Consider the following 12,135-nt stretch of genomic DNA (forward strand, 5'->3'; position numbering starts at 1 on the left):
TAATTACCAAACACTGTTTTGATATTCATTGGTTTCAGGAATTTTAAGTGTCACCGTCAGGAGAGACTGTATACCGTGCCAGCATCCTACTAAAAAGGACATGAGGGCGGAGCATTGTGAGGACAGCCCTGCCAATCAGCACTTCTCAGCCACTCAGAATGTTGAGAACAATCCCAGCAATGCTGATTGGCTGGCTGGCTGGACTGTCTTCACAATGCTCCTCCCTCATGTCTTTTTAAGTTTGATGCTGTGGGAATTACAGCCAATCATGACAGTGGCCCTTTAAGGATCATTTCCCCGTACAATCCAAAAGTTAATCGGAAAGATAAGTCCCTATGTTGTGTGAAGTCTTAATATTCTATTCGGCCCTTTGAGAGTCCTCTTAGTCTCAGATGCAGGATTTTGGAAGTTTACAACCATTAATGGACCCCATGCTATAGCGTTGTCACTTTGTAAACCCTGAAGGGCATATACATCAGCATTGTTATATAGCATTACATCGCATAAATTTGACATTTAAAGATCATTCAGGCTTGTGGGAAAGTTGGTAATGGAGTCGTACAGTGCCCATAGGGCTTGTCACCGTTGGAAAATCAGCTTCAGAGACCAAGATAATGCAGAAAGGGCAGAATAAGATATTTTGTGTGTAGTCACACGTGCCAAATTCTAAATGGAATGGATATTCAGTCGCTGAAAAGTTCTGCAACAAAATCTGCTGCGTGATGGCACACTAAGGCCGGGCTCCCACAAGTCTGATATGCTGCGTAAAAACTACGCAGCGTATCCGACCTGGAAACCGCAGCATATTCCGTCCGTAATGTGGTGCTTTTTTTCGGGCAGAATATCCGCTGCGGAAAGCAGCGCTGGAAAAAAAACCTTAAACTAAGTTTATACTTACCCCTCCCTCTCTTTTGTGCGTAGTCAGGCCTCCTGAGATGACGTTGCAGGCCATGTGACCACTGCAGCCTATGATTGGCCGCAGTGGTCACATGGGATGAAACGTTTTCCTGGGAGGCCGGACTGGAGAAGAAGCAGGGAAACCTGGGTTTTCTTTTTTTTCTTCTTGTGATTTTTACAGCGGAATCGCTGCGATTCTGTCGCAAAAGTTGCAACACTTGACTCTGCTGTGGGTTTTGAGTCCCCATTGAATTAGATGGGAAAAATCTGCAATAGAAGAGCAACTTATACGCAGCATAAACTGACATGCTGCGGTTTTAATTTATGCACCGCAGGTCAATTAATCAGCATTTACGCTGCGTTGTTTTTTTTCCACAGCGTGGGCATGGGATTTGCTGCTACTGTAAATTCTGCGGAATTTCTGCACAGAATTCCGTAGCATTTACGCTATGTGGGGACACGTCCGTTCACACGGCGGGATTTGCATGGCAGGTCCCATCGCAAAATCCGCCGTGGAACTATTTCTGCAAATGGCAGGAAGATTCCTCCTCACATTGACATCAATGGGAGGTTCGGGCAGAATCCGCCCAAAGATCGAGCAACAAGCTTCTTTTTCCCGCTAACGTCCGATTCCATTTGGATTTTCCCCTGCATCCGGCCACGCACCGTGCAAAGAAGCGAAACACCGCTCCATTGAAGTGAATGCTGCAGTTTTGTGCATTGCGGGTGGCCAGGACCGCCGCTGGGCAGGAGCAACACTAGGGATCGGTGGATGCCCTTTAAGTGGTTTAAAGAAAGGAAAACTCGAATATGTACAAATCTACAAACTTACCAACAGCATTGGTTAAAGCCATAAAAATAACAAAGTAGTTGCTGGATACGTCCACACCTTTTCATCAAGATCAGACGTTTACAACCATTAGTATTACCGCTCATATACAAATGGGGTTTTCACGATCCCTGAATTATTAGGACGCCCAAGTTACTTTTCCGTTATCAAAAAACGATTTGGTAGAATACTAACCAGAGAAGCGGTGTGTGCCGGGCAACGTGTCCAAATTTACACCGGGCTCGTGGCTTTGTTGCCCACACAGACCAAATCGGGTTTCACTGCACTGAAAAAAAACCAAAACACATACACCGATTGGTTGCTTTGGGCAGCAAGGACACTTTCCTCTGGGTTTCCGTACACAAGGACCCTCTAATCCCCCCCAACATTGTGCAAATGGAATATTGCATTGCTAATAGAACTGCTGTTTTTTTCTGACATATACAAAAAGCAACATATACACACAAAATAATTCTATAACCCATTCTTTAGTATGCACAACCTAAAAACAGCAAAAAGTGAAGACAGACCACCCCACATGAGGTTAGTGGAAGGGGAGACGAGGAGAACGTCAATTCTAAAATCTATAGTAAATCATTGAGAGACGTACAGAAGTCATTGCATGTTTTATACAGAGGAACACGCGAGCGATATGTCATGGGGCAGCAGCTACAAAAATAGGGATCAATGATCCTCATTAGAAAATTTGAGCATATGTGTCAGACCATACATCACTTTTCGTACCTGTGCTCTATACTACACTATGTATACCCCGCCATGACTTTAAAAAGCACATATCAAAATGTGAGTCACATCAATAGATGGAAATAGGCCGTGGGAGTGAGATTGTGGAGCCCCCCCATATGACCCGATTATGGAGTACCAGTGTTTTACTTTAGGCTAACTGTCCCCCCATTACTGCAGACTATCCCTGTGCATGAGACGTCTGTCCCATAATGAATGTTTGGGATGGTGGTCCGACCACAGGCCATTTCGTATTAACGCTCCATTGATAACTATATTTCTACCCACTCCAGCTCCGATCATTGAATGTATAATTGACTGCAGGGCGACACATCGGGCTTCAAGTCTATAAACTAGTGCAGATGACCACAACAGCCATCTTAATGGTTTTTACACAGTCACCACTACATTGTGCACATCGTTTAGAAACAGCGCCACACTTGTCTATGGACTTTATCTGGTATTGCAGCCCAGTCCTATTTACTTAAATGGGGATGAGCTGCAATACCAGACGCAGACCACATACAGATGAGGCGCTGTTTCTTTGAAGAAAAAAGCAACCCTATTCAAAATGTGGAGATTTTAAGGGGAATATCCACGAATCTTAACTGGGCAAGAGCTTTAGATGACCCATTAAATCAGATTTTTACGGATGATAAATACAGATTCCATTTAAAGACTTCTCCAAATGAATCTTATAATTCTCAAATTTCATTAAAGTAGGTACTCAGCCCTCCATTCGACCCTTCTGTAGTTAAACATACTGTGAACTTCGGTGATACGCAGATTTCATCACTCAGGAATTTGACGCCAAAAACAAACAAACAAACATGACGACATGAACGTATAACAATTAAAGTGCTTCTTTCACATACAGGATTACAATCTTGTTTGTTCACATAAACCAGCCGTGTGTTAACCGCCACACACAAAAAAAACAAAAAAAAAACACATCTGTCTTAAAGGGGGTTTCCACATGATTAACAGACCTGGAGTCCTAGATCTCAATAGTGAGGTGACCATGCAAGCAAAGGCTTTTCTACAGGAGAACCAGGAGCAGGATGGGTTCCCCATCCAAAAGCCGTAAAAGTGTAATATTGATGGACAATCCTAAAGCGTTGGACAAGTACACGTCCTGCATATCTGAAGCTCCTCATCGGCTCTTTTGCTTCTCCAGTGGATCTCAGAAGAGTGCCGAGTATTAAAGGGGTTATCCCACAAATACTAGGTTTAGTTAAATAAAGCTCCTCATTCTAAAAACATGTTTTGTATGGACAGTCAAAAAAAATAATCTGGAGATATTAAATTTAGAAACATTATTGCGCCACCTAGTGCTTCAGCACTCTTCTCCCCCCTATAGTGCGTCCACAGTCTAGTTCACACAAAGTAGGACACGGAAACAGTGTCGTAAACTGCGCCAAAAACATCCGAAATCCCCTCCCATTAATTTCAATGGGAGGTGAAGGAAGCGGTTTTTTGCTACTTTTTTTGCCCGCGGCGCTCAATGGCGGCAGCCGAAAAACGCGTCAGTGCAGGCAGGTTTTTCTGCCTGCAAAAAATGAGGTGTGAACAAATGCTCAGAGATGGACACGAATGAATACTATGGGACAGCCTGCTCTCCAGTAGGGATCCCTCCCCACTATTGAACACACCGAGCAGAGAAACGGCAAATGTGTGTAAACCTCTGAACAATAATTACTAATAGTCAGGATTGCTGAAAACACTAGGTGGCGCTATTATAAGTTTATAAATGTAATATCTCGTCTCAGAAAAGAACAGTCCGTACAAACCCTGTCTAGCATTGAAATTCTAAATTTGTGGGAAAACTCCTATACATTTTGGATAAAATACTCCTACATCCATGCCTGCAAAAAGAGTCCTGTCCAAGTCATTGAACATAAAGTAGAATCTGCTCACAACGCGAGCCAAATATTTGTGACGAAGAGGACAATCCCTTTACTAGGATCTACGGAACGTCACTGTCACGTGAGGCACTTTAAGAGGATCAGTCACAGTGGGAGAACTTCAATTATCGCAAGTTATTAGTCAGCAGATTTGAGGCCCAATATATTTGACGCATTACATACAAAATTAGGGGGCCTGAGCCCCCTGAACCAATCAAAAGCACAGAAAGGGGTAGCATGTTGGCGTAATGAAAAGTGAAGACGACATGTGAGCCCTTCTTGATCATTTAGCGGATGCCAACGCAATTCTCCTTTAGTGCATCTTATAAATGGTCTATCTAGTGTGAGTAATGCCCGCCTTGGCTTTGTAGCTCCTGGGTCAGTCACCGGTACCTGGAGAAACAGGCCTCTGGACCAGTCCCGGTGAAGCCTATGCTGCATGACGCTACTGTAGAGACGGAACAAGACTCCATCTACAGTCATGAACATACAGGTAACACGTTCAGAACATAACACGGCTCTACATCAACACATAAGCAATGACTCGGATGTGCCACTTGTACCATTTTAGAACCACCATGCAAACAAATGTATTGGACAAATGTGATATATGATCTGTGGCTTTGCAGGTCCCATTTATCCATCAGATTTACAGTATGGTCAGTTAAAAATTCCAGTGTCAAGACAAAGACGGCAATAATGGTGGACTGACTGGAAGACCCAATTGACTTATCCGTATGCAGAGCAGTCTCGCAGGCATTTAGTCCCATCGTACCAATGTTACTTCACCGTATCCAACCATATCCCATATATAAACCCGGTGCATTAATTAACAACCCCTACAGGATCCGAATTGTACTGAACCAGTCACTGTCAGCAGAACCTACATAAGAGAAACAGCGCTCCAACACAGAACACCGGAAAATCAGAACTAGATAAAACATTTAAAAAAAACGAACAAAAAAAAACAGTTTGGTGTCTCCAATGGCTTGAAAAACCGAAGTTATTTTTAGCTTTGCAGTAGTGCCGTCTATACCAGTGCCAATGACATTTATACACGTGTACATCTTTGGTAAGTGCCAATGGAGGTCCATAAAAGTACCGTTATTATAAATACATGTTCAGGTTTTACACAATATGAACAGTAGAGTTAGAACATTACAACTTGTCAGAACCATCAGAAGAGCCGTGATTTTGTACCATTCATACGCATTAACAGAAGAAAAAAAATTCCAAAATTTTGGACAAAGTTGAAAATTTCCTTATATAGGATATTATATGCAGATAATTTATACCAGCAGGGACAATTGATGCAATAGAGATCCACCTAAAATAGTCCGATATGTCAGAAGGATCTACAACTCCTACATACATACATGGGGTTCATGAGCTTGGATCCCCATCGCTTTCCAAAATGAAGGGGCCTCCGCACTCTACAGACTGCCTGAACCCATTTGGTGCTTCCCAGATTTTGGTCACTGGGACTTTACAAAAATCGCGATTTTAGAAAATTGTGTTGGAGATTCCTCGTGACTCATATCTGAGCTGCCAGAACAGGTTTTTTTTTTTTTTTTTTAGTAGATCTCCGCTTACGTTCTTAAAACTTAAAGAAAAATCTGGATATTATGGCTGTTAGAGACAGAAGATGGCAGATATTCAGTTAGGCCCCAGGCACTGGACCTTATTTTTCATCCGTAATTACGGACCCATTCATTTCCATGGGCTACAGACACCTTTCCGTATTTTTACAGATTTTGTCCGTTCCGTAAAAATTATCCGTAAAATATAGAACCGGTCCTACTCTTGTCCATAACTACGGCATGGACTCCCCATAGAAGTCTATGGGCGCTTCCGTAATTATGGACGGCTACAGATGTGCACTAGTAGCCGTCTAATTATGGAAGCGTTGCTGGGCTTTACCAGATTAGCATATCATTTGTGGGTATTTTTTTGTGGATGCACCGCTCTATATATGCGGATGATTTACCCGCATTTGTGGGCCACTCCCCCATAAAAAGTGAGAGCGCGGTCTGTAAAAAGCAAAAAATAGGACACTTTCCCGTAAATATATGGGGAGGTGTCAGTCGGCCATAGAAACGAATGGGTCCGTAATTACGGACAAAATCTAGTCGCGTGCATGGGGCCTAACAAATCTCTTAGCAGTGTCAGTGGGGTTTGATCTTTCTATCAGTGTGGAAACAATGAGTGGTCCAAGAATACAGGCCTCACAAATGAGATGAAGATCACTTTGACAAGCTTTCCCTTTTAACACTAACCCCGCCCTCAGCTGAAGACCTGACTAATCAAAGACAGATTGGTTGCTACAAAAACACTGCCTAGCAACCTCATACAAAAGCCAGTTCGTTGTTAGGTCTTGTGTATTCTTAGTTTAGACAGCCGTGTTGCTAACTCCGCATTTCAGATGATGTTTTGCCAGAGAGGTTAAAATAGCCGGACCGCAATCACGCCATGCCGTTTCCCATCTCTGCAATATCAGATTTTTCAAAAAGTAAATTTAGGAGGAGTTCCATAACAAATAGAATTATTTTTTTTGGTCCAATGGGGATGCATTGAAAATTTCAGAATTTAGACGCCTCTCAAGAGAGTCCTAACTGCTCAGCTATACAGCCCAAACCCTCCAGATAGTGAAGTGCAGAGGTGTCCATGGTATTTGAAAATCCTGCGACCTGTCGCTCTATGGTTGAATCATACCAGGGCATGCTGGGAGTTACAGTTTTAGAACCGCTGGAGAGTCAAAGGTCCACTCTAGACTAATCTTGTACAACTAACTTGAGTATCTCAAGTCTGTTGTCTGGAAACTACAATCAGTTGGGGGCACTAATTTGTTATATTTTTTTTTTCCTTTTACAAATTGTAACAAAAAAATATACTTTTTTCTAATGAACGCTACCCAGTTTTCTTTAGTAGAATTCAGCTGCCATTATGCCTACTAAAAATCATGGTCTTCGTGAAAAATGTTTAAAGAGAATGTCCACCCAATTTTTAATATAAATAGGTCCAAAAGAGTTGATTAACTTCTTGATATATCTTTATAATGGTCGGAGCACTTTTCTGATGCAGAGCTCCAAATCTTCTGCATAGACATTTACATAAATTCTGGCTGCCTGCAGCCGCCACTAGAGGGAGATTACTGTATACGGTCTTAATATTGAGTTCTATGTATGAATAGTATGCAGTAAGCTCTTAAAACTCCCCCTAGTGGTGACTGCAGGCAGCCAGAATGTTATCATTTAATTCTAGGACTATGCAAGGAGTTCTGTTTTAGAAAAAAGGAGCTCCGACCGCTATAAAGATATCAAACTTATGAAATCAGCACAGAATTTTGGGCTTAAAACGACATGGTTTTGAAAGGTAGACTATCACTTTAAGATGCCCATGTTGTACTTTGCTATGGAAAAAGGAAACCTAAAAAACACCAAACACTACTGCACAGGCTGAGGCCCGGCCTCACATTCAAGACAATATTTGCCAAGCCTGGTCCCTTCCAGAAATGTTGTTTCAGTGATGAGCACAACTTTCTGGTGAATAAGAGCGTTTCTAGAATGAAGCTGATCAGCAAGTACTGGCTTAAATGTCTTAAGGCCAATTCCAGTGTTACACTTAGTCCTGAAGTGGATTTATGTTCTCTCTGGGTTGAAAACAAAATCCTTAAATGTTCCATCCTGAGTGATTATTCAGTGTTTTAGAGCGGGGCTCCTGTTCTCCGTGTCACGTGTATCTTTCTGTAAAGCGGACAGAATCTGGAATATAAGAAACACAAAAATCGGTATCAATCATTTCAGCAGGTTGGGAGCTTTGTTACAGGTCAGGAGCGACTTTCCTTGAGAAATATTGGTGATCCCCAGCATATAGATCTGAATATAAATTAATAATTGCAGCATTAGTTCTTAATGGCTATTTACACACACCTTTGAAATAGTTTTTTGTTTTTTTAAATAAGAATGTTTGATGCAACTTTCGAAATACTTTATCTCAAAAAGTAAAAATATTTTTTGAGATACAGCAGCTTTGTATCCTGTATACAGAGCAGCTGTATCTAGCACTGAAACCTGTACCTGACAAGTCAGCGGCACTGACGGGTTCAGTGTCAGCAGGTCGTGTGTCTAACACGTAGGATCCACCTGTCATCGATCACATCTAAGTTATGATCTTTGATGTGATCGGTAACAGCTCGAGACACGCATCACCCGCCTGCACTGAACCAGTCAGTGCCGCTGAGTTGTCGGATACAGCTGCTCTGTATACAAGGGGGGGGGGGGGGTTGGGTTGCACACTCAGGAACCTCCTCTAGAAGTCTGACTCTGGAGGAGGACTCTGCACGTCCATGTATTACATGACAACCCACTAATTTCAATGGACATCACGTAATACTACAAAGCCCCTGCACCACTAGAGAGCGGCCACAAAAAAGGGTGTTGTCCTAGATGAGCAACCTGTTTAAAGCATGCAAGAAATTTTAACCTGGGGATTTCTGTAGTATTTAACATTTAATAAATTGAGCTGTGCCAAAACTTCAAAATTATGTAGGAGTGCTCGATGGGAACCGACGCTTAACAGAAGAAGCATGACTTGCTTTTTAAATCGCTTGCCGCTCCAGTACTTCCCACCGGTCTTCGTTGACTGAGCTGTACACATGACCGCTGCAGCAGTCACGCGTGTTGACGTGAATTCATCACCGCAGCTGAATTGAACCAAGACCGGCAGAGCGGACCGGAACCGCGGCCACGAGAAAAAAAAATGGATCACAAGGAGTCTTGGTGCAGGGATCCCCCAGAAATGAGCTCTTATCTGTAGAGTAGCCTGATCGGTCGTGTTCAATCCCCCAGCAGTGCCGCCACAGGGACCAAAATGCATTACATGGTGTCCATGGAATGGGTTGACCACATGGTGCACTGACAGGCCATGTCCCCCAGAGAGAGTCGCTTTTTGTTGCCACACTCTGTTCTAGCTAACGGATTGTGTTCTATTATGAAGGACCCCCTCTATTAACTCAATCCCCATATAAAAGTCAAGACGAGCCCTTTAAGAAGAAGCCGTAGCTTAAAATTCAACCTTTTTTTTAAATGGATGGTAAAACAGGTTTTCAGTGTTAGAAAGCAACCAGTCTCTGCCATACCTGAGCCCACTTCTTATTCCGGCTCTGCATCTGAATCGCCGCAATAGAGGCAAATAAATCGTCAGCAGTTAAGTCCTCTGGAAGCTTGGTCAGAAACTGGGCAATGTGAATGAAGTCCATCCTAAATAAAATGTCTTCAAAAAGTCTAAGTATTCCCAAGGCAGTTCTGAAAAGAAACTCCTCTCCATCACGGCAGAACACGTCCCACACCCGGCACGCCAAATCCAGTGGTAGAGACTTGCTGTATAGGGTGAAAATCCTAAAGGAAAACAAACAAATGCCATTCACATGATAAAATACCACCTCATGTATATCACACTAGTTCTGGATGATGTCAAATCTTATAAAAAGTAACGGCCTTTGCATTAATCTGCCACCTTAGCCTATAGTAACTAAGGCATGATGTCTATAGTCTTGCAGAAAAATGGTGCAGTACTCATTTTGACCAGCAGATGGCAGAAGGATATAAATCAGTCAATTCCAATCATTATTTTGCCAGTAAAGATCACAAATGAAAACAAATCTGACTGATCACCACTAATCCTTTAAGTGCTCTTAACAGGGAATTCACAAATATTATACATTCATGTATCACTTACCAGTCTATTAGGTAGAGATCTGGGGTCAGATTATTTTTCTTGAAATGGGCAAATAATCTCGTCAAATTTTCTTCAAAAAATACTTCAAATGCTGCAAAGTAAGTTAACATCTGCAAAAGAAACGGGGTGCAGAGAGGGGAAAGATTGATATAAGGTAGTGATATTTTACTATTGAGCAAATAACTTCAGCTTCTTGTAAAGTGGTTGTCTACTTCGACTACTTTCCCATACTTTATGCCCTATTAGGAAACATGGAGTTAACAGACGTCCCAAACTCAACACCCCCTCTATTAGTCAGAGCGGAGCACCTCTAAATAGATTTGTGGGGAAGCGGCTGCTTGATCACACTCGACTCGTTGAGGATTCATTCAGGACGCCCACACAATGTGTTTTTGCTAGTGAAACATTTTATTACACGCTCTCTGAAGGAATACCAGCATAATTCCTGCCTCACGTGCACTAGCAATGGAGGATGCCTAGGACACAAGGAAGAAAAGTATTTCCTATATTTTATTACTCTTCCCTATTAAGCAATACAGACAAAGAGGCGAGTGTCTCCACCCGGGACTTTCCGCTATGAACATGGTCGGAATGTAATACTAAATGTAAGGCCAGCTACAGCTTCCCAGGCGCTATCAGCTGTTCATCATGGGTTTCGCCAGGCCGGTTTTAATTGCAAAAAAGGATTATAATCACAAGACAATCCCTTTATGTGAGCAGAGAAGTGGGAAAACATTATGTCCTGTTCACACTTGCATATAGGATTCTGTTAAAAGGGGTTTTCCACGAGGGACATTTATGACATCCACAGGATATGTCATAAACGTAAGATAGATGCGGGTCCCACACCTATCTCTAGAACGGGGCCCCTAAACCCTGTTCTACCTCTGTATGTGTCGGCTGATTTCCGACCATGAAGGGGAAAACAGTGAATCTCGCTGAGCTACACTGTTTTTATAAGCCCCATAGAACTGAATGGTAGTTACGGAAACAGCGTAGCTCGCATGCTGCGCTGCTTCTGTAACGGCTAGTCACTACTATGGGAGTTACGCAAACAGCGTAGCTCAGCTTGCTACGCTGTTTTCATAACTCCAGACCATAAAGTCAGGAAGTGGCCGGGAGTCAGCGATAGCAGACAAAGCTAGAACGGGGTTTAGGGGGCCCTGTGGATAGGTCATAAATGTCCCTCGTGGGAAAACCCCTTTAAGCTTTCCGGTATCTGTTATGGCAGGGATAGCGCAGTCTACAGCTCTATTCTTGCCGTCAAAGATACTGGAACTCCAATAGACCCCACTAAAGTCAACTGGATCCATTAGTGTCGTTCGGACTCTTTCCAAGACAGACTCATCATAGTGTCATGGTTTCATTATAAGCGGAAGACGGTGTGAACAGAGCCTTAGAGAAACCCAGTGATTTTCCAGTACTTACAAGGCCATGGTCTACTCTGAAAAATGCCATCTGACAAGGTTTATTTAAGAGGTTTGAGAAAGCAATGAAGGCATCAGCAGTATCTAGGTTCAGGATCAGCACAGCAGCGATGAACGACATGCCCTGTACCTAACACGTAGAGAAAGAACAAGAGATGTGATCAGTGCACAGCCAGGGAACATCCAGCGCCACACATTACTGACAAATCAATATTACGTATTCTACATGGCAGGGAGTATTTTGGTTGCGCACAATAAAACTGGAACATTTGTTACATAGGGTTTGGTTTGATCTGAGAACAAGTATGGAAGTGGATGAGAAACTTACATAACCAACGTCAGGTCTGTAACAAGTGTAGGCCCCTAGAATACTGTGCAGCATATCGTGATAGGGACCACCCTGAAAAAGAACCAACATAATAAATAGTAAGAACATACACAATAAAATCCAGAAAGGACCAAAGACTTAAGTCATGGGGAGAATGAGAAAAAACTTCTATGTATAGATTTACTAAAGTAAAATAAACAGCAACTCCCTAATATATATTTATTATCGCAATCCCCAACCCTGCAAGGCAGCTCCGTAAGATAATACGCA

General features: G+C 42.6%; 1 protein-coding gene across 4 annotated transcripts in view; it reads right to left on the reverse strand.

Annotated features, from left to right (window-relative positions):
- Positions 1–2,586: 2,586 nt before the first annotated feature.
- TBC1D14 (TBC1 domain family member 14) overlaps positions 2,587–12,135 on the reverse strand; it is a 92,462-nt gene continuing 82,913 nt past the window's right edge. For all 4 annotated transcript variants that reach the window (XM_075857763.1, XM_075857772.1, XM_075857781.1 and 1 more), the window contains 5 exons: positions 11,866–11,937; positions 11,539–11,667; positions 10,111–10,220; positions 9,512–9,770; positions 2,587–8,135 (listed from right to left, as the gene is read on the reverse strand). In XM_075857763.1, coding sequence (XP_075713878.1) covers positions 8,070–8,135; positions 9,512–9,770; positions 10,111–10,220; positions 11,539–11,667; positions 11,866–11,937 — 636 coding nt within the window. In that variant the 3' untranslated portion in view covers positions 2,587–8,069. The remainder of the gene's footprint in view (positions 8,136–9,511; positions 9,771–10,110; positions 10,221–11,538; positions 11,668–11,865; positions 11,938–12,135) is intronic.

The sequence above is a fragment of the Rhinoderma darwinii genome, chromosome 1, assembly GCF_050947455.1.
Source record: "Rhinoderma darwinii isolate aRhiDar2 chromosome 1, aRhiDar2.hap1, whole genome shotgun sequence".
Classification (NCBI taxonomy): Eukaryota; Metazoa; Chordata; class Amphibia; order Anura; family Rhinodermatidae; genus Rhinoderma; species Rhinoderma darwinii.